At 45.3% G+C, this 27,707-nt stretch overlaps 1 protein-coding gene across 2 annotated transcripts; it reads right to left on the bottom strand.

Moving 5' to 3' along the window:
• Positions 1-17,693: 17,693 nt before the first annotated feature.
• LOC117833652 (protein FLOWERING LOCUS T) lies at positions 17,694-20,061 on the bottom strand. 2 transcript variants are annotated; one of them, XM_034713230.2, is made up of 4 exons: positions 19,578-20,061; positions 18,998-19,059; positions 18,784-18,824; positions 17,694-18,230 (listed from the first exon to the last, which is right to left on the bottom strand). In XM_034713230.2, the coding sequence occupies exons 1-4, from the start codon at positions 19,776-19,778 to the stop codon at positions 17,998-18,000; spliced, it is 537 nt and encodes a 178-aa protein (XP_034569121.1). In that variant the 5' UTR covers positions 19,779-20,061; the 3' UTR covers positions 17,694-17,997. The 2 variants fall into 2 exon arrangements, with proteins under 2 accessions (XP_034569121.1, XP_034569122.1); XM_034713231.2 differs by having other exon boundaries at positions 17,694-18,227; positions 19,578-20,055.
• Positions 20,062-27,707: the final 7,646 nt, after the last annotated feature.

The raw sequence follows: 27,707 nt of genomic DNA, 5'->3' as shown, positions 1-27,707 counted from the left end.
CATGGGCCGATCTGGAAAGGCAGTTCCACAAGTACTTCTATGCTGGGGTCCATGAAATGAAGCTGTCCGATTTGACTAGCCTTCGGCAAAGAAGTGATGAGCCGATACCCTCGTATATACAAAGATTTCGGGAGATCAGGAACAAATGCTACTCCTTGGCTCTAACCGATGCGCAGTTGGCCGATATAGCTTTCCAAGGCCTGCTGCCACACATTAAGGAGAAATATGCTTCACAAGAGTTCGAGAGCCTGAGCCAGATTGTCCACCGATTGTCCGGACAGGAGGTGCGTCCATTCGATCCAAGAAGGAATTTCCAGAAGAAAGTGGCGTTCTTGGAAGAATTAGAGGACGAGGAAGACGCCGACATCGGACTTGCAGAGTGGATTAAAGGAAAGAAGCCGATATCATGCCCGTTCGGCAAAAAGGAGCCGGAAGCATTTGGTTTCGATACAACTAAAGCTGACAAAATATTCGATCTTCTACTCCAGGAAGGACAAATTAAACTCTCGCCTTACCACACGATACCCTCTGCCGAACAATTGAAGAAGATGAAGTATTGCAAGTGGCATAACGCCACATCACATGATACCAACGAGTGCAAAATCTTCAGGCAACAAATACAGTCGGCCATTGAGCAAGGCAGACTCAAATTTGAAGTGCCGGCAAAACCGGCTAAACCTATGAAGATTGATCAACACCCTTTTCCTACCAACATGGTGGATACGGGTAAGAATCCCCTCCAAACAAAAGTGCTGACGTCCGAATCGGCAAAAAGGAGCGGCTCTGTCGATCCCAGAAATCAAGTTACGCCCGAAGACGTCAAAGGGAAACGGCGAATGGAGGACGACGATGGTGAGTCTGATAGACCACGCATTACTTCCCAGTTCCTGCTCCAAAAGTACCAACGCCAACATGAACGATCGAGGTCCCGAGAGGAAGCAATGCGTCGGCACGAGGAACACTGGAGATGCCCATTCTTCATCCATTGTTGGGAAAATAACCTCAGGCTTCCATCAGCCGATACTTGCCCAGAGTGCAACGGTCCCTATCGAAGCAATCGGCCGTTCACAAGGTCTCGCTCCAGAGACGGAAGGCCAGAACCGATCAGCAGGAATCGGCGCAACCCAGATGATCAGCGCCCTTCCATGCGTGATCGGCTGGGGGGGCAGATGTAACCGATATGATCGGTCAGAAGATAGAAGCCATAATAGGCAGGGGGGCAGGACCGATCGACACGATCAATCAAATAGCAAAGCCAGCGTTCACAGTCGGCTCCAAGACATGGCCGATGCTCGGGTAATAGACGAGAACCCGTTAGGACGCGAGCCAGAATGGGAACGCGCCAGGAAAGAAGGGAGGCCAGTAAACCCCAGATGGTGTCCCGATGGTTTAACCAAATCACAAAAACGAAGAGTCCAACGCCTCCGCCAATGGGAACAGCAAGAAGAAGAGAGCGCGATGGACAAGAAGGAAGGGAGGCCTCGGGTATGGCGCCCCAAAGGAAACGACAAGGGCAACGATGAGTCGGTGGGCGATGAATCGGCAGCCAAAATCGGTATGGTTTTCATATTGCCGATGGAGTTCATGACCTCTGCCGATCAACAGGACGTGTCGGCAATAGAGGAACAAACAGCACGGTTGGTTTTAGAACCAATGATGGCCACGTTCGAAAAGCCCGAAGATGACGAACGCCAACATATGAAGGCACTGTTCCTTAAAGGGCATGTTGATGGTCGCCCCCTCACCAGATTGATGGTCGACGGGGGAGCTGCCGTCAATATCATGCCGTATGCCGTACTCCGAAAGCTGGGAAAGAGCGACGACGACCTGACCAGGACGAACATGATGCTCAAGGACTTCGAAGGCAAGGTGTCAAACGCTCGCGGTGCTCTCTGCGTCGACCTCACTATCGGCAGTAAGACCCTTCCTACCACATTTTTCGTCATCAATGGCAAAGGGTCCTATAATATGCTTCTTGGCCGAGACTGGATACACGCAAACTGCTGCATCCCGTCAACTATGCATCAATGCCTCATGCAATGGGTCGGTGATAACATCGAAGTGGTCAAAGCCGACTCCGCGTACAGCATCGCAGCAGCCGACGCACAGCAGTGGAGCTGCGAAACCGTCAGGTGCATATCAGGTAGGGTGTGGGAAACCGATTTCCTGAAGGTCACCGATTTTGGCCTACAGCCGATCCGAGCAGTCGGCTCCGAAGAAGCGCAATAAATGGATCAGTTCGCCCGAGAAGACGGGAAGCTGGGACACAGATTCACGTCGGCCGATTCATTGGAGATGGTAGATTTAGGTGACGGGACCAAACCAAGGCCGACTTTTATTAGTGCAAATTTAGATCCAGAGTACAAGTATAAATTGACAAATTTATTAAGAGAATTCAAGGATTGTTTTGCTTGGGAGTATCATGAGATGCCCGGATTAGATCGGTCTATTGTTGAACATCGGCTACCCATAAAACCAGGGTATCGGCCGTACCAACAACCCGCACGGCGATGCAATCCTAAAATTTTACCAGACATAAAAGCCGAAATAACTCGGCTAATTGAAGCAAAATTTATTCGGCAATGTCGTTATGCCGAGTGGATTTCTAATATCGTACCGGTGTACAAGAAAAACGGGAAGCTGCGCGTTTGCGTTGATTTCAGAAATCTTAATCAGGCCACACCGATGGATGGTTACCCCATGCCTACGGCCGATGTACTGATCGACGCTGCCGCGGGGCACAAAATTATTAGCTTCATGGATGGAAACGCCGGATACAATCAAATACTTATCGCCGAAGAGGATATACCCAAAACGGCTTTCAGATGTCCAGGCCATCTTGGTCTATTCGAGTGGGTGGTGATGACTTTTGGCTTGAAGAATGCTGGTGCTACATATCAGAGAGCCATGAACTATATTTTCCACAAACCCATTGGCCTCCTGGTGGAGATCTACATCGATGACGTTGTGGTCAAGTCCAAAAGCCACGAGGAACACCTAGCCGATTTGCGACAGGTGCTAGAGTGTACCAAAAAGCATGGCCTCAAGATGAATCCCAACAAATGCGCTTTCGGCGTCTCCGCCGGACAGTTCTTAGGATTCATGGTGCACGAACGAGGTATAGAAGTCAACCAGAAGACCATAGCGGCCATCAACAAAGTCGTCGCTCCACAGAACAAAACTGAGCTACAGTCTCTAATCGGCAAGGTAAACTTCATCAGAAGGTTTATATCTAATCTATCTGGACGGATTCAGGCATTCACACCACTTCTGAAGTTGAAGCCAGACCAGGAATTTATATGGGGAGAAGAACAGCGCAAGGCGTTAGAGGACATCAAGCGATACTTGGTCTCACCCCCAGTCCTGGTTCCCCCTCAAACGGGTAAGCCGTTTAAACTATATCTATCAGCCGATGACAAAGCTATCGGGTCGGCTCTAGTCCAAGAGTTTGAAGGCAAAGAGCGGGTAATTTATTACGTTAGTAGAAGACTCCTGGATGCCGAAATAAGATACCCTCCAGTGGAGCGTTTGTGTTTGTGTCTTTACTTCTCGTGCAGCAAACTCAGACACTATCTACTGTCGGCAGAGTGTATAGTCGTATGCAAAGATGATGTAGTGAAATACATGCTGTCACTGCCGATATTGAAAGGGCGAATCGGTAAATGGATTTTAGCTTTATCAGAATTTGACCTACGGTACGAATCGGCAAAAGCCGTCAAGGGTCAAGTCATGGCCGATTTCGTTGCCCAGCACTGTGGGCCAGAGATCGCCTTCGTAGAACTAGCTCCTTGGCAGTTATTTTTTGATGGGTCATCATGCGGAGTCGGATCGGGAATCGGCATCGTTCTCATATCGCCTCGGGGGGCAAGATATGATTTTTCTCTGCCGATAGAAAACGCCGCCACAAACAATCAAGCGGAGTACAGAGCCGTATTAAAAGGCTTACGATTATTGAGGGAAGTCAAGGCCGATTCTGTTGAGGTCTTCGGAGATTCGATGCTAATTGTGGATCAACTAACCGGAAGAGCTGAGTGCAAAGATGACATATTGCGAATCCATCACGAAGATTGCTTACAGCTTTTGAAAGAATTCAGATCGGCAGTAATCGAGCACGTCCCAAGAGACCACAACGAGGAAGCAAACAAACTCGCTCAACACGCATCTGGGTATCGGCCGATTCCGGGCGCCATGGCCTTAGAGCTTGCAGCCGATGATTGGCGTAAGGAAATTGCCGATTACCTAAACAATCCGTCTAAAAAGGTGGAGCGACGAGTGCGCTTTCATGCTACCAAGTACGTGTTGCTCGAAGATGATCTGTTCTACCGAACGATCGATGGTGTTCTTCTTAAATGCCTTGGGACAGAAGAAGCCAAGACTCTAATGGGAGAAATCCATGAAGGGGTATGCGGAGCTCACCAATCAGCACATAAGATGAAATGGATGATCAGAAACAACGGGTACTATTGGCCTACGATCCTCGAGGATTGTTTCAAATATTATAAGGGTTGTCAGGAATGTCAAAAGTTTGGAAATGTCCAGCGTGCACCCGCATCGGCCATGAATCCCATCATCAAACCATGGCCGTTCAGAGGGTGGGGAATAGACCTCATCGGCCAAATTTATCCACCATCGAGCAAGGGGCACAAGTTCATTCTGGTTGCTACCGATTATTTCACCAAATGGGTGGAGGCAATCCCACTAAGGACCGTGACGTCGGCTATCATGGCCGATTTCGTAAGGGATCATATCGTCTACCGATTCGGTATCCCTCAAACTATAACAACCGATCAAGGAACAATGTTCACATCGGGAGAATTTGAGGAATTTACGACCGATATGGGCATCAAATTGCTAAATTCTTCTCCGTATTACGCTCAGGCCAATGGTCAAGCAGAATCTTCCAACAAAGGAATAATCAAGTTGATCAAAAGGAAGGTTGAAGAATACCCAAAGAAGTGGCACCTATGCTTAACCGAAGCCCTGTGGGCATACAGAATGGCCTGTCATGGGGCTACCAAGTTATCTCCCTATCAGTTGGTATACGGTCACGATGCAGTACTTCCATGGGAGTCGAGGGCAGGATCAAGGCGCATTTCACTTCAGGATCAGTTGTCGGCCAATGACTACGCGGTTTTGATGAAGGAAGAACTTGATGATTTGGCCAGCCAGCGACTAAGGGCTCTGATAAGTATCGAAGAGAATAAAAAGAGAGTGGCCAGGTGGTACGATAAAAAGGTCAAAGTCAAGTAGTTCTCCCCCGGAGACTTGGTATGGAAGTTGGTACTACCGATTGGGTCGAAAGATCCTAAATTCGGCAAATGGTCTCCTACCTGGGAAGGGCCGTATAAAATCGGCAGATGCGCTCCAGGAAATGCCTACATCTTAGAAACAATAGAAGGAGAAGAATTCACTAGAGCTCTGAATGGGAGATACTTAAAGAGGTATTACCCAAGTATATGGGTCGGTGCCTAAGGAGTCAACACAATCATACATGACCGATACTATTCGGTTTTGAGACACAAATAAAGTCGACCGGAACGGCCGATTACATTCATTCGGTACGGACGACGGATTGCACGGCCGACAAAACACTAAGTCGCCCTTAGAACAAAAAATACAGCAACTAATTGTTCTTTTTCTTATGCTCCCTCTCAGCCCGACCTAACTCTATCATGAGTCGAAAGTATTCTTCTTCTATGGCCTTCATTGAAAACTCCGCTTCGACTTGACGGGGGAGATCTATGGGAGGGCGCGAAGTCCCCGCTCCCGCGTCTTCAAGAACGACTTGTCGAGGGAGTGGATGACTCCTGTCGATGGGAGGTCGCCGGCTGCCGTTCCTCTCCACGAAGTCCAGGATCGTTCGGGCCGCCGTGGCGGTGTCGTCTTCAAGATCGCCACAACGATGGCTCCTAACGGGTGGAGATTGACGGTTACTTTCACTCACCACGGAATCCAAGACTACGCGAGCCTCCGTGGTAATGTGGTCCTGGAGCTCCTCTCGGTGAGCCACGATCAGTATCTTGTCCTCTAACGTTAATGGATCTTCGGAGTGAATGCGCTCAATGGCGCGCACGAGCTCGGGGCTAAGACGCTGAGGCTGAAATAAAGAAGGAATGAGGGGGGATATTCTCTTCCTTAGGGTCTAAAAAAGAAAGGAAGGTAGAGGTCAAAGACTTCACCTGGTTAACAGAGGAAGAAGAAGATGACGAGGCCATGGCAAAGAAATTGCGCCGGTGAGAAGGGGCAGAAAAGTTAAACCGAGAGCCAAGATTGGTACTACCAGGAGTAAGCGCCGAGGTTGGTATTTATAAAAAAATGCGTGGAAATCTGTTAAAGCTACGTCCCATCGGTAATAAGAAGGCAATAAATAGAAAGGGCGTCGCGAGGGGCGGTCAAAGAAGATAGTAAATGATTCGTACAAAACGGTCAGTGTTTTACAGATTACCCAGAAGGGTATCGATAGTCGTGATGGCCCGACGCCGGATCTGATCGGCAGAGTCAAGAACCCGTTGGTCTTCTTCCGCCGATCCAGGAACCTCCGATGTGCTGCGATGGAGTCTCAGTGCCTCGTGAGCAAAGCGTTGCCTCTCCCGTGTTAAATCGGCAATAACAGAGGGAAGCTCTTGGAGTTTGTTCTCCTCGGCACTGATTGCCTTGGTCACTTGCTCCATTTCCTTGGCAAGCTCCGCCCTCCGACGTTTGAGATGGTCTATCTCACCTATGATCGCCGGACGAGAATCTTCTAGAACATGAATACGCCGATTCGCCTCTTGAGCCTGACGCTTGAAAGCGTCTTCCTCTTCGCGAGCCTTGGTCAGCTTGGCGCGATCGGCCATGTGGCGAAGGGCTCTGAAGACCGGGATCCTCATAGACTCGATGAAGGCCGCCGGCGCCAGGGCCTCCTCTGCCTCTTCTGGTACTTGTCCGCTGACGTCATTAAAGAGCTGCCGAATCGGTGAAGCGTCTTCTACTAATCGGCCGATGTCCCCTTGAAGGAGGGATCGGATGCTAGAAAGTTTGGCTCGGACGTCATCAGGAACGGAACTCAAGGCGACTTGGCGAGAAGCGACTTCTTCGTCATCAGAGATGGCGACCGCAAAAGAAAAGAGGCTGTTGTCGGGGGTATCCTGTTCCTGAAAATAATAAAGAAGAGAAATAAAACCAGCTGTAAGTAAGAGCAAATCGGCTAAGATAGAAGCCGAAACAGAAAATTACCATTTTGAAGCGAATCTCCTCATGTTGCACTCGAGAAGCCGCCATGCCTTGCTCGGGGGCCTGCGCCATAGGTTCATCAGATGAAGAGGACTCCACGATAATCGGCGCAGTGTTTGGACCAACTCCCTGAAAAGAAATCGACGATCGAGGAGCGATTGATGTGCCGATGGCCTGTGTCAGAAGTTTGAATAAATACGGTACGTGAATGCCCAAAGGAAATCGGTACGAGAAGTTCTATACCTTAACGGAAGGAAACGGGGGCGCGTCAATAGCTGGAGGGGCTGCTGCCGATTGTGGTACTTCTGTAGGGATGCTCTGTGCAGTTTAAAGATAAAAGAAAAATTAATATCAAAAATAATAATCGGAGGCAGCGCAACTCAGTTTTACCTGTATGGCCTCCAACAACAACGATGCGGCGGCCGCCCCAGCTTGCGTCATGGTTTGAGTATCGGCACCTTGAGTGACTTGAGGAGGTGGTACGGCCGAAGTTTCTGCCGATACGCTCACAGGAGGATCCGCCGGTCCCGTACGAGCCCGGACTCGGCGACTGGTCTTCTTGGTAGTCCTTTTATGAACTTGTTTTGATCGGCCAGTAATCACGTCAACAGACAGGGCGTTATAGCCGATAAGGGGATAAGTAGTGTATGGATGACTCTCTATCAGTCGTCCGCTGCGGCTGTGTGTTGGAGGGATCCGATTCTCGGCCTAAAATAATAAAATCATTAGTACTCGATCGTGTTAAGAGGAATAAAAGGGAATAAAAATCGGCTATGTGAAGTACCTCGGCGTTTGGATCAATGTTGGTCGGGTCCAAAAGATTGCAGTATGCCGATGCTGAGTTGCAGAAGAGGAATTGCTTCCAATCAGCCCACCAGAGTTTGAACGGCTGGACAGCAAATGGAGCTACTAGCCAGTCGTTCAAGTTAATTGTACTGGAGTCTGGAATTCGGTCTCGCAACCGACCGTAATCTAGGCCAGATGTGAGATCATCTCTAAACTTGATTTTGCCAGCAAAGTACACCTGAATCGGCAGCTGACCCATGCCGAATTGTCGTGCTGCAGCAGAAGGGTTGTAGAATTCGTACGTAGGGGCATCCTTCCCTGAGAAGAAGTTGGCCGGTAGGATCCCTGGCTTGATCAACCCTTCATAGAGATCTTCATCAAACCGGCCAGAAGTTGAATCAAAGCAGGAAGGGAGCTCGAAGATGGGAATGTCTCGCTGATATGGAAACCAGATAGTTGCGTCCTCATTAAATCCATTATAAAAACACCGAAAGTACTCGGCTACCTTTGTAGCGGAATACGCACAACCCGGAAAAGCTGATGCTGCTTCACCATAAGACATGCATCGGCGGCGCTCGGTAGGGTCTTCTGCCGATTCGATATTGGGAAATGTCATGCGGTCCACTGGCTGCCGAGTAATCCTGTTCATATAAAGGTTCAACCATAAATTGACGAACCACCAAGGCCCACCTGGGTTGCCGATTGATTCTCCCTTGGAAAGTTTTGTGCCGATTTGGTGGAGCATGTGGTACACAGCACCCAGAAGATGTTTCCCGAGAGGAATGTGGCTTCCTTTGGACAGTGCCTCGGCTAAAGATTGGGTGTTGGTTGTTGGGCCGGCGGCTCTTCCACAGAAGAGGTGTTTTTCGAGCCACATCATCAGGAAAGCGGTGTGCTCCCTGTTATCAACAGTACCGGTCTTCTTATTATCATTAATAAAGCCCTTCCAGCCGCCGATTCTTCTTGTGTCCAGCCGATGCGATGGTACGGTCAGAAGTTGGAAAGGCGTGTCAGGAGAAGATACATCCAGGCCGGTCAAGAGGACCACATCGGCCAGAGTGGGGGTCATGGGACCGTGTCCAAATAAGAATGCATTAAGTGCGTCAGACCAAAAATAGGAAGCCGCCATCACTAGCGGTTCGTTTTTCTCCATTTGCGACAGGGAAAGGTTGATACATTGGCCGATTTTGAGCTCATCCCACGAGACGCTCCTTGATGCGGCTACCCGTTGGTACCATTCCCTCCAACCTGGGGTTTCATTCGGCCAAGATCTAAAAGTGCTGGCCCATTGATCTAAGTTCATATCAGATCGTTTGAAAGGTATCCGATCAGTTTCCAAGTTTATGAGGTCTGCTGGATCCGGGTCTCCCATGGGACCAAGGCAAACAAGGCCAGGACTACCCGTGAGATGAATAGTAATTCTATGTCTAACCGCCTAAAAAAGGAAAAGGGGCATAAGAAATATAAAGAGTAGATCTAAGATAAATACGTTACCGATAGAGGAAAGATTCGGTATTTACCTCCGGTATAAAATTCTGAGTAATCGGTGTGGTCGCCGATGCAGATGAGGATGATGGAGTCGCAATGGGGATCGCCATTGGGATCTCTGATGAAGCTCCTTCATCTGCAGATGGAGTGACGGTTGTCGCCACCGTTACCGAAGGCGCTACCTCCACCGGGGGCATTGTCCCTGGAGCATCGCGTGCTGGGGAATTACCGGAGGGAGTCGCCATTGAAGGGAAAGGGGAAGAAGTGATTGGAGCTGAAACTGGAAGACTTCGATGGCAAGATTGAAGAAAGAAGGAGATGCGCGCGCTGGAAAAGGAGATGCGAGCTTGAAGATGAGTTGCGGTGAAATGATATTTATAGGGTGCCTGAAGAAAGGGTAAAGATGGAATTTTCACCGCGCCGGCGCATCGAGTTTTTCGGGGTAGTGGCTGTCGTGGGCGCCCGTTTCAAAAAATTGCAATGATCAGCCGGGAGACCGCGAAACGGAAGGATATTTTCACTGCGGCCGTTTCGGAGGAGAGGTTATAAAGAATTTCGAAGTAAAAGATTATGTTTTACTCCGAAACTGGGGGGCATGTGTTGACGCCGGATTTCGTCATCAGTAGAATCGGCGCCAAGGAGGAAAGAAGTCGAAGAAGTACGGATGAAATCGGTCAAAAGATGCTATAATGCGGAATCGGTCAAAAGATGCTATAAAGCAGAATCGGTCAGTAGCTCTTACTTCGCTTCAGGGTGAACGCGCTAGATTCCCAATCGGCAATCCTTTGCTGATAAGAAATCGGCCGATCAGGAAGGTGGACTAAGGTGGGCCTGTATGGGCTTGGAAAGATGGAGGGATAAGGTGGAGTTCAGCCCACGAAGCGTGGAGTAATTAGTTTAGCACGGATTGTGCTTGTAGATATTTGTTTTCTGTTAGAGATAGAGTTCTAGTCGGTTAAGAAGATTATTTGTACGGGGCTATAAATAGCTACCTTTGTAAATCTGTAAACACAACAATCAATCAATACAACAAGTTACTTTATTCTTCATACTTACTTTCGAGCAGGCGACTTCGCCATCACTTTTCCTTCTCACGAGTTCGTGCGGGTTGGCAGGGCTGCATCATCTTGATCTCCGGCCGATTCTGTAAGTTCCGTTTATCGAGTAATATCTAAGCTTTAACTTCCGGCGCATCGCTGTTGTTTCGTTTAGATTTATTCATCAGTTATCGATATCGACTAGATTCATAGGTTTTTACCTGTTTTCCTAGTTTTTATCACCTGTTATCCCGCTAGAAATCGGTAGTATCGGCTTTTATTACTTTCTATTGTCAGATCCATCTGTTGCCGATTAAATCTTTTTCTAGTGTTGTTATTACGTGCTTTGTACCGATTACTTTAGTATTTTTCTACCTACAAGGCTACAGGGATCGTGCTGTCTTATAGCCGATTTCATTACCATAGTAAATCGGCCGATCTGCCGATAAACTCTCTCGATCGGAAACTTAGCCGATCGTAGTTACTGAATTTGACACGTGTTCTTCCTTGCCAATCAACAGGTCAGATTGGCTGGCACGCCGCGCGAACCGCACCAGGGCATTCACCCGAACAGGAGCTAAGCAGATTCTCCCGGGTCGTGTGTCGGTCGCTGGGATTCGGTTGACCGATTTCTAGCGCCAACACCTCTCTTCTTGGCGCCGATTTTACTAGTGACGAAATCTGGCGTCAACAACTATATATCCTTGTAGGCTGAGATCATGAGCCGACTATTTATGCCTAGTTCTTAATTACTATCATGTTTGTGTTCTGTTGATTTAGGAACTATTTTGTAATTTCAGACTTGTTTTATTTTCTTTGACTATCTACCTTTTACTTTAAACCTATCGAGCTCAATAATCCATGCTGTTGATTTGCTTGAGCTATATGTCTAAATTAGACAGGTGAGTTTTTTCCTTTCGCTTGCTCTGAATCAAGCATCATGCTTCTACATAACCTACTGCCTTAGACATTGATGATGCTTTTTTTAAATATTACACACAGAATCTCCCTTCTTAAAGGTGATCCTTGATGCTAGTGCTGCTCTTTCAGTGAAGCTACAAAAATTGAACGTCAGGCACCGAAACATTACAAAACGTCCATACAAATAAATTTATAACATAGCAAAAATTATTGAAATAGCAATAAATATAAACTATAGGTAATCATTTGCAGAGGTCAGGATGATGTTGCCACAGGTGCTCAATGAGGTCATCTTGAAGCTGATTGTGAATATCTTTGTCCCTTATATTCTTGTAATTTTTAATAAACTCCTCAAGTTCAGGTGTTTCATCTTGAGAAATCTTCACCTTTTCTCCCGCCCCGTCATAATTTAATCATCTTTCTCATCGCGCTCATCCTCAAATATCATGTTGTGCATAATGACACAAGTCCTCATGATTTGTCCGAGAGTGTCTTGATCCCAAAATCGAGCTGGCCCCCTAACAATAGCGAAATGAGACTATAGAACCCCAAATGCTCATTCTGCGTCCTTTCTACAAGCTTCTTGGGCAGTTGCAAAATATTTCTTCTTGTTACCTTGTGGTTCAGGTATGCTCTTCACAATTGTGGCCCACGAGGGATATATGCCATCAGCAAGATAATAACCCATTGTATATTCGTTGTTATTAATGGTATAATTCACCTCTGGAGCTTGACCTTCAGCTAGCCGTGCGAATAAAGAAGACTGGTGCAAAACGATGATGTCGTTGTGAGAACCAGGCATCCCAAAGAAAGCATGCCAAATCCAAAGATCTTCATCTGCAATAGCTTCAACTATAATTGTAGGCTCATGCACATTCCCGGTGTACATAACTTGCCATGCCGAAGGATAATTTTTCCACCTCCAATGCACACCATCAATCGACCCAAGCATACCAAGAAACCTTACTCTCTCCAATGGCAAGTAATCTAGCAGTATCATCTTCATTAGGTGATCTCAAGTACTCATCTCCAAAAACCTCCACAATAGCACTGACAAACCTTCTCAAACTCTCAAGAGCAGTATTCTCACCAATACGGACATGCTGCAGTAATCTTTTGTAGACTAGAAAGGCCAAGTACACCGGCAGCGTTTCTTTTCTACACGAAATATTCATCGTGTTGTTCTATGGCATTCCATGTGCGTACAAACAGCGCACACCTCATTCAAAACTTGCATGTCAAGAGTAATGAGACACATATATAATATGAATTTTTTAAAAAAAAACTTCTCCAAATAAATCTATTATTTACATACCATCTCAGAAATAACTGATCATTTGAAAAATAATCTTGATACAACCTTTGATACCCTGTCTGTTTGTCTCGCCGAAGTACTCGATGCCACAGGATAGAACCACGATGTTTTGTTTCGTCATCAGGCTCATCCGCATCCACATGAGTAACAAAGACCAAGAAATCATCATCGTCATCATCTGACGACGAATCCAGCACCCGTTGCATCGAAAGGATTCATCAACTCATAGCGAATCCTTTTTACCTATCTCCAATTGAAGTTGGAGATCGCAGGAACTGCTTTTCCTAGGCATGGCGGCTAAAAAATCCTCATTATTGACAAGAATAAATAGATTGCAGCCATGAAATAGTATTTTTTTTTGTTTTTGTTGATCACATGTCAAAGCGTGCACTATTACTTTGATCGCAACGACAAAAACAAAAACGAAAACGGTGCTGCGACGTGAATACTTACTTTGATCCAGCGTGCAGGACGCAGGGGCTACCGGCGTGACTTGTCCTCTGTGCGCAGGAGCTGCCGGCCTGAGTCCTCCGTGAGCAGGGAGGGGCTGGCGGCGTGACGAGGATTTTGATGGGTACCAAGTTGTGACGACCGGCCCCAAATCTCCGAGGTTAATCTTAATCCTAGCCCCTGATCACCTGTCGAGTCTTTCCGCGCCTAAGTGTTCAATCTTCCGATCGGTCCCGACCCCTGAGACCCGACCCCTCCCCGCTTCGCTCCGGTTCCGACCCCGCCAAAACCAGCCCACCGTCGGATCCTTCTAAGCCTTTCCCAAACATCCAATCTATCTGACCAATGGACCCCCGAGATCTTTTTCCCCAGATCTTTCGCGACAGGCGCACTCGAGTTGCATGCCCACTTCAGAGTCTCCCCGCCGCATGGCTCATCTTCTCCGACGCCCGCCGCTCAGCCTCGTCTCTGACCCGCGACCGAATGGATTCTCGCGCCCCCTTCCCCAATAGCAGCGGAAGCCCCTCTGCAACCTTTCTGCAGCGCCTCGCCTCCCGCGCCCATCATCACACCGCCAGATCCCGGCCGCAGAGCCCGATGTCGCCCATCTTTTCCGTCACTTCGAACACAGTCGCGCCGCCTGGTCTTCGCTACCCGACGATTCCTCCTTCGCCAACCCCGACCACGGCAGAGACAGCTCCTTTCCCCGCCCTGTCAGAAGCCGCCCGACAATCTGTTGCTCCGCGCTCGCCCGCGCGCCCGCGGTTGCCTGTCTTCTCACCTGTGCACCCTCGATTCTAGCGCCATTAACCCGGTCGCGTCCATCAAATCTATCGCACGGCGACGCCCGCCTCCGCCAAATCTCAACCACCGGCATAACCGCTCCTGCGCCGCCCTGACGCCAGAACCCAATGACCGCTGGCTTCACCCCCGAAGTCCTGCACCACCGCCCTCGTCGCTCAATCGCCACCCCGGCAGAGCACTCCATTGTTTCTCCCCGGCCTTCGCGCCGCTCCCCTTCTCGCTCCTGCGCCGCTTCCCTTCCCCCATCCCAGCCGCTATAAAAGGGAATGCGCGAGCCCGCCGGAGTCCCCTCCGCCATTGCTGCCTTCTGGCATTTCTCTTGCTCCCTGCTCAAGCTCGTAGCGCCACACCTAAGTTCCTGAGGAACTCTCCTCTCAGCTCCACTCCGTTTTCTCAAGCCACCCCAGCCGCTTGCTCCTCCGTGCTGCGTAAAAGCTCACTTGTGATCCACAAGAAGCACCGCCGCCGCCGGAGCACTGCCGGACTTAGCCGTTGTTCCAAGCCTTAGTCCCTCCGCCCAAGTCTGCTTTCTCCCGACCCAAGCTTTCCTGGTAGGAAGAAGGTAAGCTGCCGACCCCAGTCCGCTTTGCCTGACCCCTCTTATCCACCCGACCCCGGTTCCGTCTCACCCGACCCTTTCTCTTCCGCCGACCCTTATCCACCTCGTCCGAGGGCTCGGCTGTGATCTTTTTCTTCAACCCGAGGGTGTATGTGTAAAACTTAGGAACCCTTCAGCGCTTGCGTCTGAGGATCCCTAGTATACCACATCCTCTAGTTTAAGGATCAGATCATAAGTTCCTTTCCAACCCTTACCTCTTGATCTCCACCAGCTCCCTTGAACCTCCCCACCCTCCTGCTCTTTGTCGTGAGTTTCTGGGCTCAGCCGAGCAAGTGTTGCTGTTGAAATAACCGTCTATGCTAACTCTTGCATTGCATTCGTGTAGAGCTGCGTCTCGCCGACGGCTTCTACGAGCTACACCCGGCGCCAGAAGACGAAGCTGTAGCTGAGCTCCTGCCCCCAGAAGCCGAAGCCGCCCCCGAAGTCGAGCAGTTCTCTTCCTCTTTGCTCGAAGGCAAGCCCCGGTTGCATGAAAACCCTGTGTTGTTTCCAAACTTGCGCATGCCTTCCTTAAAACATGCTTGTGCATTTACGTATAGGAGTTGTTTGAAACCCTAGGTGCATGACCTAGTTTCCTATGATCTGAACACTAGCTGTTGGACCGAGTAGTTGCCTTGCTTAACTAGGAGACGGTAAAAGCCGAGTGATTCCCTATCACTCGCGAGTTGTAGGAGTTGGATGTCTACCCTTCTGTTACAACTATAAGGACGATGGATGGGGCAAGGGTTTGGGTAACTCTTTGGTGGTCGGATGGTTGTCCCGTCTGTCTATGAAAACTTGCTAAGGCCCGACGGTGGTGGTGTTCGTGATCAAGTGTTTGAAAGTACTAACCTCATACTTAGTATAGGATGAGGAAGCCTAGTACCGGATTGAACCTAGACGTGAGCGGTCGCCCCATTGTTCTTGGAACGGAGTTTCCCCTGCTGGTTGTTGCACGTGGTGGCAAGCGTGGTCACAGAACGGCAGAGGCTGGGTCTGTGGAACCTTGCACCAAAGGAAATGGGCCCGACATGGGTTAGGGGATTGATGGGGAAGGCCGACACAGGAAGCGACCTCCGGGTGCGCGGATGTCGTGAGGTTAGGTTCACCATGCATGGTTAAAGATCTCGAATCGATTCATCTGCCTCTCACAGTTTGAGACTGCTTGATCGCTATGTCACCCTGAGTAAATGAGGAATCTAATGATGACATGGTTTTGTTGATATATACATACCTTGTTTTGGTTCTATGATTGCTTAGAATAGGTTGCAGAACCTAGGCCGGTTAATGAACTTAGAACCGGAGCTAAAACTTGAAAATAGGGTTTTACCTAGCGCTTTTGGCAAACAAACCCTCAGCCGAAAGGCCCTGCATGTCTAGAAGTGTGGAGTAGTTTCTCCCCCGGTTAAGTCTTGTTGAGCTTAGTAGCTCAGCCTTGTTGTGGCTCCTGTTTTCAGGTGAAGTTGCTGCTCCCGACCCTTCTGCTGCTGGCACTTGGCCGCCCCAACTTCCTCCAGGTTGGACGGTCGAGTGGGATCCCTCCTCGGACGGCGAGGAGAGGGATCAGTGATGTCCCGGCTGGCCTCACCAGGACGTCCGACCCCCGACGATTGCTTCCGCTAGTGTTTTACCTTCTGTTGTTTTCCGAAATCCTGTGAAACTCTGATGTTCTTTCGCAACTAAACTAAAGTGGTTAATTTGTTGACTCGGTGGACTTGTTGTACTCTCTGGAACCGCTCACCTTCGTGTGAGTCTGCTAAAATGGTCCTGTTCAAGTGGTGAAATTGGAGGAAAATCCGACGGCACTTCGTATTTACTCGGCTTAGGCATGAGCGTCGCGTATCAGGCGGCTAAATCATGTTTAACCAAGTAGATCCGAAGTGGATCCGCCACACAAGTGCAGGGGTTGGCGACGTGATGGTGGTGGAAAAAAAAGCAACAGATCCTAATGGGTCCAATACGATGATGTGGCCTGTTTTGAATTATTGGAGGGTAGATTTTAGCGATTTGTTGTGGGCTGATATGTTTTTAGGGGAAAATTTTTTTAGCATAGCCCCCAATACCTCGTTTTGGGGAAGAATTTTTTGAGGAACTCTTGGAGTTGCTCTTAGCGCCGTCTTTTCATGCATCACGAGACAAGACAGGCAAACTTGCCGTTGCCGTCCTTCCAGCAAGTCTATGTTCTATGGAACAAAGTCCACCTTTGTGTTGAAAATTTACTACCAGTCGTCTTGCCAGCTCAAAAGTTATATGTAAATCTACGCTAGAATGAATTCCAGACTAGGTTAACAAGTTACTACTCTCTCCTGATCTATATATAAGATTCCTAGCATCTAAAATTTATACACAAAGGGATGTGCGTTTTTCCACCAAACGCACATCCCTCAATAAATGAACACTTAGAAATGTTTATATTTAAGGATGGAAGGGAGTAATTACTAGCTAGCTAGACAAGGTAAACCAAAATATGGCCACATACTATGTTCTGAGATGCCGCCTTTTTCTTTCCAGACAGCGGCTGGTTACAAGGGGCCATCTCTGATGCTGCCTTTTTGCAACCGTTTGTTACATGCAGAGTTCCAGATACAACCAGCCCATCTAAACAATCCCATTTGAACTGGCTCACGTATGGAAACAATATGCTAACAGCAACTTTTAGACAGCCGCACAGTTTTGAAATATATATTTAGATGCAATTCAGATCACATAAATGCAATGTATTCTCATTGCTGTCTTGGTAGGGGCCCCGTCAGGACAAGATTTGAGCGTTGTACACTGAACGTATCAATTAAACCTATCGCGATCAGCATGGCAGCATGAGGACAAGATTTTGACCATGGAGATAAAAGGAATCATGGCTAGACTTCATTGACCTGAAACTTGCACTTTCCTTTAGGATAATCATGCTTATTTCAGCATATAGCATGACCCTTTAGGCCTTTACAAAACACAGTAAGAATATTTCTTCACAGGTATAGGTGAGTCTGTCGTTTTCAGTGTAACTTATTGCACGATTTGAAATATTATTACATGTTCAACATCACAACTTGCATCACAGAAATATAGATCTCAAACCATGCCATTTTCCCAACAATAATTCAACTATTTCCCCAGCTATACTTCTTGTGATTGAGAAGGCCAGGGCAAGCAAGGATAACATTACATCAGACTTACAATGTGTAGTGAACTAATGATAGTTCTTATGATTGCGAGCATCGTCCTTGCAATGCTCACCCACACTACTAATACCACACAAACACACATGATATATTTTTCATTTGCTAGAAGTACTTATAGCCCAAATGCTATTCTTTATGCTTCTCTGTCTTCAGAGAGTCAAGCACACAGCTAGTTAATATTATTAGGACACACAGCAACTTCGTATATCACCTTATGTACCTTCTTCCACCACAACCGTTCTCTCTCTGGCAGTTGAAGTACACTGCGGCGACGGGTGCGCCAAGGTTGTAGATCGCTGCAAAGTCCCTGGTGTTGAAGTTTGATCTCCACCCCGGCGCATAGGTGGTCTGCCTGACTGACTGCCTGAACAGGATGAACACAAAGCGATGGATTCCAGCAGTTGGACGCGGGCTCTCATAGGGAACTATTTCGTTGCCTGCTACATACAATATGAACTTTGTTAAATTGCAATATTTATATAGATAACAGTGCATGCTTTCAATTTTCAATTAATGTGGAGTTTTATTTTTCCACGACATGCACGCCCCACATGCAACCAGAATCTAGTGATCAGACTACCATTTTTTTCTGTAACAAAACTGGTTAGTTTTCCTAGTAAAACATTTCTTTTAATGATCAAAATATATATAATTTAAAAGTTCTTGTGCAGATATATGCTGATGATTATTTATTGAACTGTTTGCGAACTACAAATCAAATGAACATCTGAAAAATGTTTTCCAAGCTTTTACTTCAACATCAGAGTAAATGGAGTTGGTACAATGCTTTTCTCTCAAGTTTAAAGTCCAATCTAGAGTTATATTCCCTTTTTCATGCCACAATAATTAATGATTATATTTAACTTGGCTGACAAAGAAAACCTGAAAGGCACTTTTTATTTGCCGGCGCCGAAAATGAATATATTAATAAGGAGGAGCATTAATGGCAGGTTACATTCAGGCAATGCAACCAGTGAGAGTCAAATCACTTACCAAAACTGGTATCAGTTGTCTCTGGAATGTCTGTCACCAACCTAAACCAGACATTAAGAACTACCAATCAGTACGACATCAAGATGATAATATTATACTCCTGTAATCAAACAACAGGAGCAGCATGCCACGCCTGGCATGCATATAAAGTGAACAGGGAAATGGCCAGTGGATTACCACTGGGCTGCATGGACAAAAGCTACAAAGAGCTTACCAGTGAAGGTTCTCTCTTTTAGTAGGGTTACTAGGGCTTGGTGCATCAGGGTCCACCATGACCTAGCAAAATGTAAACATATAGATGTACACATAATTAAGTAATCTTTAGCCAATATAGATACTGAGGATCAGGTCTCCAGCTGACATATTCTCATTTGATGCATCGATGCATTATATTTGCATTGTTACCTGTGTATATGTATAATATGTATAGAAATTATTGCATGAACACATTGTTATCGCTTTTTAATGGGAAACTGAGCTTAATAATAATGAGATGACCCAAAATTGCACTTCTACCGAAACTATGATAGGTCAGTTAGTCTTATCAGCTTAAAGCCTTAAAGGCACACCTAAAGGCTTGAGACTCCACAAAAACACTTATTCTTTGCTTTCAATCAATTATTATCAAGGATGTATACTTTACGAGATATGCTGAACTAGGTCAACTAATATTATAGACTAGCCAAGATATGAAAGTTTAACCATTTGGACCACTCCAAATTCAAGTCAAATAAAAAGAGAAACCAACAATCTACAAATTACCATCACAAGCAACATGATAATAACGCACTTACAAGTGTGTAGAGAGTCCTCATGTCACGCCCACTGATATGGACCCTTGGCTCATTCATCACTTGAGATGGTTTAAGCTCAGATCCATTTGTCATCTCCTTATTATTGTAGAAGACCCTCATTGATGCTGTTGTGATGAAGGGATCCACGATATCCCCAACAACATGGCCGACGACCAACGGGTCCCTAGACATATTGAACATGGAGTGATCGATTTGGGAGAACAGAATACTAGTTCTTGTCGTGTGCTAGGTGAGGATGTGAGAGCTCAAATGTGGTTTATACTGTGAGAGATGATGGAAGTGATGAGGCCTATTTATAGAGAGATGTTGATCAAGACATCCTCATAATCACTAGCAAGAGACCGAACTAAAGCGTCACCCTATTTCTCCAGAGGTTCTGGAATCTGCTTTAGGGCATAATAAGTGATTTGGGTGGCTCTGGCAAGAAGTTGTGAGGCTCCTTCTCCATCCTTTAGGGCTAGTGGGTGTATAGACCCATTTGCTCTCTTGTCTAGTACTGGTGAATAAAATCTTGAGGCTGCCGTGTCGCTTATTCCCTAAATCTGGACCCATTTTACGCATATAACATATAACTAATGCACAAAGTTTGCTCACTTTTGACCTAGGTCCCATCAAGCACGATGTGAATGTGCTAACTGAGCTAGGCTAGCAGAGAGGGTGGAGTTCTTGTCTCATGGGACAAGTAAGCCACAAGGTGGTAGCCTCACTTTAGGCCCTTTATTGCTTTTAAGTTTAATTCGTGGTGACATCAAAGACGTGACTCCAATTCACAACATGACATTCTCTTTTTCTCACACTTTTCTCTAACAATGGGTCATGGCACTGGATTCTGCACTCCATGCATGTAAAGCGGCTCTGCAGAAAACAATAACATTGGTGTAGCTGAGAGTATGAGCATGTCCATTGAAGGATACACAGCTGGAATAACCGTCGACGACGTCTAGCATGTTTATGCATGGTCTATTCTGTCTCAATAATTCAGACATGTCACATGTGCATATCCATGCTATGTCTTTATAAGTTTCTCCCACACATGTACATATACATCCTTTTTCAACGTGGAACAAGTGATGATACGAGATAAAACTAGAAATTTGGTCCAAGTATCCAAGATGGTATACATCGTCTAGACCCTGTGGAAAATCACGTCTCCAGATTTGAAAGATTGAAGATGAAAGTGGCCTGATGCAAGACAGCTAGTAATAAGGTATATATCTTGCTTAGCTAGTAATAAGGTACTGTCTGTTCGACTACCAAGCATTGGTAGCATGCAAGTTGAGCTAATGTTGAGGCTAGCATGTCATATTGGTGAAATGTCTTACTTGAGAAGGTTCATATATACTATTGCCATCCTGATTTAATTTATATGACAACAAACTGTTAAAGCAGCACAAGCATAATACAGAACACACAAGATTCTTAATTAACTTTATTAGGGTTTTGTTGTCCTTGTCAAACATGCTAGTGATACGAGAGCTGCTGTTTCTTCTCTTCCTTTTTGACATAACTACTGTTTCTGTGGTTCTCTTCTAGAATTACATAGTTAGATGAGCTGCATGATGATCAGATAAGCAGTATGCTTAAGCTTCCTATAAGTAGAAGCGCAATCATTTCATCAAGCCTATCATTATTGGGCAACTCGACTCAAATTTACCTTAATTGACAACACCTCGAAGTTGCTTTGTCCATAGGCCGAACATGGCATCTTGTTAATGTGGATTGCCTAATATTTATCCATCTGGCAGTATTGTTATTGATATATAGGATCAAGGTATGAATGACCTGTCGATATGCCATGAAAAATGTTGGCCACCTTTTGGCAACGGATTAACTAGACAAGCAAGCTACTCAAGATTCTGCAATATGAGTGTGGCATTTGCATATATACGAAAGGGACTCAATAGTAGTTAAATTATCATCTTAGATGCCCCTCCCTTCAAGAAACAAGCTGAATAAGATGCTAGAATTATTTCTTCAATGTCATCTAGCTAGTACACAGTTAGTACTAGAAGATCATGATGTGTGATTGAAACACTGTATCTAGACGATCGATAGGCTACTTTCAGAAATAAGCTAAGTATGCAGTGATGTCATATATTTCTAATGATACTAACATCAACTGAACCACTGTCCATTATTAACAATATTTTAAAGACTAGGAGTGCCATTTACCTAAGTAATTCTAATATGGCAAAGTACGGTGATGGCTTAGCAAAAAGATGATGATACATACCCTTCAAATTATAAAAATTGGAGAATATCACCACACTGTTTAAAGTTGAAACACAGCCAGCAGAATTGACACTGCTGGCGAGCGGCATACAACGCATCGTTGCACCTCTTTCATGATTGATCCGCATTTAGGTTTGTATTCTTGTGTGCTCCTTTCACATCGCCGAGCCTTTTTGAAAAAACATTTGTGCCTTTGTTATTCTCACTCACACCTATAATCGTGACATTATTAAACTAAGCTAACCAAGGGGCAGGTGATTCGGTTAATATGCATGGCTACAAGCCTATAGCATATTTAATCATTCCCTCCAATATATTCCCAATGATTATCGCTAATCTTGCATACTTAATTGGTAAATCTGGGTATCGAAAGTTGAGAAAGCCACTAATCAAGGGATGCTACGAGTAATTAGTCTCTCTCTCTCTCTCTATCTATCTATCTATCTATCTATCTATCTATCTATCTACATGGAGACCTGGCATGAAATGCACAACTGATTTGCTGATGAATCCTATAGCTAGCCAGTGATTATATTAGGGGTGGTCCTGTGTTTGTTAAGCATGCACTAGCAGTTTCTCATGTGCTTTAGAGCCACTCTCAACATGAGTTCGGCTGCAATGATCTCAGAACAGGGAAGTATGCAGCATGCGCCAATTAAAAAAAGATTTGGAACCATCTCTCGAGATCGAGGTGAAAGCATGGTTTTGGTTTAACTACAAAATTGCACGCTGATCACATCTGCGCACATATATTTAGTGGTCCTCTCTTAGCTACCGACTTTTTATAGTTTTGTCAGCTGCATATGCAAGGCTTTGCTTCGAGATGAGAGATGATGCATACTTGCCACTAGTTTAGGAATCCAACTTTGATTCAGATGATATGATTTATTTGTGGCTGATAAATCTGCAGGTTATGGTTTGCATTGTCTGTTTCTGCATGTGTGCACAAGGAAAAGGAAGCAAAAAAAAGGAACAGATCACTACTTATTATGTTTGTTTGCATAATATATTTAGATTATCTAATTTACTATCTTAAATAGTGCTTCTGTGCTGCTTTAAAAAAATAGATATCTACAAAAGTTAAGAAGCAGGGTTTCTTGTCTTGCTAATAAAACAACTGCATATTCTCCACTACGCCAGAAACAATTTGTGCTGGCACAGGCAAATTAGCGCGCTAGCAGGCGTGATTGGCACCCGCCGGCACAAAGCTTCCTCGGGCCGGCAGGGGAACACCCGCTAGCACAGTGGCCACTATACTGGCGGGCGACGCAAACACCCGCTAGCATAAATGCACCCCGTTTGTGCTGGTGGTGGGCTTATGTCGCCTGCCACCACAGAGCTCGTCATAAATGCTCCTGTTCATCTTCTTCCCCAAGCAACCTTCCATTTGGAGCTAGCTCGAGAGGAGCTCAGGAAAAGCTCCAAAAATACCAAATCTAAGGGGGAAGGTTTTGCTCTTGATTTCTTTGGAGGAGGTGTCTATATAAGGTGAGTTTGTGCCATTCCAACCTTCATTTTTCAACTTCTATCCATCATTTCTAGATTCATCAGCTTGTCATCTAGATCTAGATCTAGAACTAGGAGAGAGAGGAGGGAAGAGAGAAAAAACTAGAAATGGATTATTTTTGTAAATAAAATTCTATGGTCATATTATGACAATTACAATGCTATGTTTATCATTTTAGTGTAATATAGAATTAAGTTTGATTATATTTTTCCTACATATTAATTATTACATCCATAGTTTTAATTAATGAAGTTGATTATCTTAATATACAATTGAGTTTCATTTTTTTCCTTCTTCTTATTAATTATTACATCCAAGGCTTAATTGAGTTTCATTTAGGGTAATATAGAATTGTTTTTATTAAATTTCTTCCTACTTATTATCAGGCTAGATCCATAATTTAATTAGTTTATAGAATAGCTCATTAAATTAGTTAATATAACATAGAATTATTGTCATAGGTCGTTAAAGATGGAGCATAGAGCATGGATGTAGAGCATACTGAGACCTTCGCTTACTTTCATGTTAGAGGTATCGAAGTTTGTGGAGGATGCAAATAAGCACGCTTGCATTTGCAAGACAAAGCAAATACGTGTCGTGTTTTGGCTGTAGCAACAATATTGTATGGGAGGATACTAATGTCATCAACAGGCATTTGATAAAACGAGATTTTGTGGATGGATACACAATTTGGTCCCACCATGGTGAGGTAGGAGGTACTTCCAACAACAAAATGGTGATCAAACAGATATGCGTGATGTCGATACTGGCTGTGATGAAGTAGGTGGTGATGATGCAAATGACAATGATCATGTTATGATGGATGATGATTACGACCGTGGAGATCAAAATGGTGATCAAACAGATATGCGTGTGGAACCACATGTGGACAAGGAACGTGATGTTGATATGGAGGACATGTTGCGCCACATTGAACTGGAAGTGTTGCTAGGGAGTGCTAAAGGGTTAGAGAATTTCGAGACACTCAAGAAGGCACCAAAGGACCATATGTATGTAGGATGTGGGAAGGAGTGGACAGTGTTGCGTTTCATCATTTATCTTCTAATCCTAAAGGCTAAATTCAGCTGGTCAGATAATAGTTTCAATGATCTCCTTACTCTGCTGGGCAATTTGCTTCCAAAGCCAACTTTGTGCCAAAAAACACATACGAAGCAAAAAAGATTATCAATCCATTGAAGATGCATGTGCAAAGAATACACGCGTGCAGGAACCACTGCATATTGTACAACGGTGAGTACGCAACATTGGAAAAGTGTCCAAATTGCGATGCTAGCTGTTACAAAGGTAATGCCGATTTTGGTGAGGACCGTGTCGTTTCCTCCATCGGGAATAAGAGGAGGAAGGTTGCAAAGAAAAGTGCTGGTGCTCAAGTGGAGGACGATCCTGTATAGATACTAACACGATGACTCAGCGCAGAGAACCCGCCTTGGTGATGTGGTACTTGCCGGTGGTCGACCGTCTGAAGCGTTTGTTCTCAAATCCAAAAACCGTTGAAATGATGACTTAGCATGCTGATCGCCCAGTAAAGGATGACGGAAAGCATTGACATCCTTATGATGTTTGCCAGTGGAGGACCTTTGATGCCAATCATGAAGAGTTTTTAGATGAAAAAAGGAATGCATGGTTCACGTTGAGCACAGACGGCATGAATCCGTTTCGTGAAAGAAGTAGCATGCATAGCACATGGCCAGTGCTGATGACCATATACAACCTTCCCCTGTAGCTATGTCACAAGAGAAAGTTTCTTTTGCTAACCATTCTCATACAAGGCCCGAAGCAGCCAAGCATCGACATAGATATGTTCCTTGAGCCATTGATGGAAGATATGCAGAAGCTTTGGGAAGATGGGGTTCGGATGTGGGATGAGTACAAACATAAGCACTTCACACTAAGGGCCATTATCTTTGTTACCATCAATGATTATCCCGCCCTATTTGCCCTGACAGGTCAAGTAAAAGGTAAGACATCATGCGTAGTTTGCCTAGATGGAACATCATATGTGTACCTTAAGGGATCTATGAAGACAGTGTTCATGCGGCATAGGCACTTCTTATTGAAGACGCACAAATACCACAGGATTAAGGACTTTTTCGATGGAACCAATGAGAATGACATTGCTCCAAAACTGGCTACTGGTAAAATAGTATTTGAAATGTGCGAGAAGGTCAAGTTCAAACTTGGTAAGAAGTCATTAGGTGGTGCTGATAATTCGAAAAGGGGAAGCAGGCTGAAACTATAGACATCGCAGATGTGCCATTTAAGAAGATGTCTATCTTTAAGTATTTGCCATACTGGCGAGAGCTGGCGGTGCACCATGCCATTGATGGGATGCATCTTCAGAAGAATGTGTTCGATAGCAATATCGGATTCTTGGGCTTATCAGGCAAGGCAAAGGATGGACTAAAATGACGTAAGGATCTGGTTGACCTTCAAATCAGGTCAGAGCTCCACCCGCCAGAACTACCTAATGGTAAGCATTACCTTCCCCGGGCTAGCTACAACTTAACACCAAATGAGAGATTGGCTATGTGCAAGTGCTTGCATGGGTTGAAAGTGCCGACCGGATTCTCATCAAACATCCGGTCACTAGTCTCATTGAAGGACATGACGCTTGCCAGATATAACTCCCATGATTGCCATGTGATGATCACAGTTTTTCTACCTATTACAATTCAGGCTATCAAACCAGTATTCGTAAAGACGGTTATCACACGGATGTGTTACTTTTTCAACTTGATTTCGCAGAAAGTGATTGATTGTGTCGAGTTGGCTAGGCTTCAATCAGATCTGGACATACGACCGGTTCATGTCGACTCTCAATGGATACATGAGAAACAAGGCCTTTCTAGAGGGCGGCATGATTGAGAGCTACCATACAGAAGAGAGTGTTGATTGCTGCATAGATTACATAAAAGATAAGAGAGCTATTGGTTTACCGGAATCTCGACATAAGGGTAGATTGTCCGGGAGGGGTACCATTGGAATGAAAATATTCACAGACAATGACAACCAGCAATTGGAGAAAGCACATTCAAGCATTCTACAACAGCTTGCCATAGTGGAGACCTTCATCGAGCAACACCTAAATGAGGTTGGTGGACAAAGTAATGGTCACTCGAAGGATTGGATCATCAAATAGAAAAAGTGTCATGTTCCATCATGGTTGAAGGACACAGAAGATATAACATTGACCAGGTTGGCTTTTGGGCCATCAAGCAATGTCAGCTCGTGCCAAGCATATGAAATTAATGGATACACATTTTATACCATCGCAAAGGACAACAAAAGCGTGGCTTACCAAAATAGTGGTGTTCAGATAGAGGCGATTGATACATCCAGACAGAACATAACTTACTATGATTGTATAGAGGAAATATGGAAACTTGACTATGGAGAGAATATTCGGATCCCCATCTTTTGGTGCCAATGGGTCAAACACCCGAATGGTGTTACATATGACAATTATGGGTTAACACTTGTAGACCTAGCCAATGTAGGTTACAAAGATGACCCATGGGTACTCGACAAGCGTGTCACACAGCCATTCTACATAACCGACCCTATGAATGCAAAGAAGCACAATGTGGTCTCTAGAAAACAAAGGATCCTTGGAGTTGAAGGTGTAGTGGATATTGAGGATTACAATCAATATGAGGAATTGGACCTTTTCAAGGACCATGAGCGAAGAATCAAGTGTGTTGAAGCAAGCATTGATAAATCCATGAAGCCATGGTTACATACTAACTGTGAAGGAAGAATTGCTAAAGGATAAATTACATTTATTTTCTCTTATGTTGGAAGACTAATTAATATTCTTGTAATACTTATTAATTATCTTGTAAGACTTTATTAATATGGATTAGAATTTATTATCTTGTAACTGACTGCCAGCATAAGAAAAGGGTAGGGGCACATCCATGCCACAATATAATATAATCAGGTATGATAATAGTGCAAGTTATTACATCAATAATTAAAGGTCCTAGAGAGAACAAGTTCAAATGCATAAGAAAAGGGTAGTAGTACAACCATGCATGTTACATATTTCATACTCCGACTCGCCTCCTTAGATATGGAATATAGTTAAGTTCTCCAATCGTCCAGGCAAAAACTTCATCAAAATAAGTTAGAGTACGGATGAGTGCACTCTCCTTTGCTTCACATGGATAACCACATACATTACTATAAACAGAGAACATTGGAGACGTTAACTGATGTGGCCTATAGAAAGTGAGTTGAGCCTGGAACTTCAAATCTGGGGTGAACATCGGGTTTCCACCCATGTAAGTCAAATGAAGCCTTTCCATGACTTGATCCATAATCGGATGAAGGCTCGCTTTGGCAATGGT

The sequence above is a fragment of the Setaria viridis genome, chromosome 8 (assembly GCF_005286985.2).
Source record: "Setaria viridis chromosome 8, Setaria_viridis_v4.0, whole genome shotgun sequence".
In the NCBI taxonomy this organism is placed as follows: Eukaryota; Viridiplantae; Streptophyta; class Magnoliopsida; order Poales; family Poaceae; genus Setaria; species Setaria viridis.
The sequence above is the reverse complement of the archived record's forward strand: the minus strand, read 5'-3'. Positions and strand labels throughout refer to the sequence as shown.

Excerpts from the sequence above, each read along its gene's own strand:
- LOC117833652 (XM_034713230.2), bottom strand. The coding sequence starts at position 19,778 with ATGTTCAATATGTCTAGGGACCCGTTGGTCGTCGGCCATGTTGTTGGG. Across the intron at positions 18,825-18,997 it reads AAAAGAGAGAACCTTCACTG|GTTGGTGACAGACATTCCAG; the intron begins GTAAGCTCTTTG and ends TGTCTGGTTTAG. Across the intron at positions 18,231-18,783 it reads GACAACTGATACCAGTTTTG|CAGGCAACGAAATAGTTCCC; the intron begins GTAAGTGATTTG and ends TATTGTATGTAG.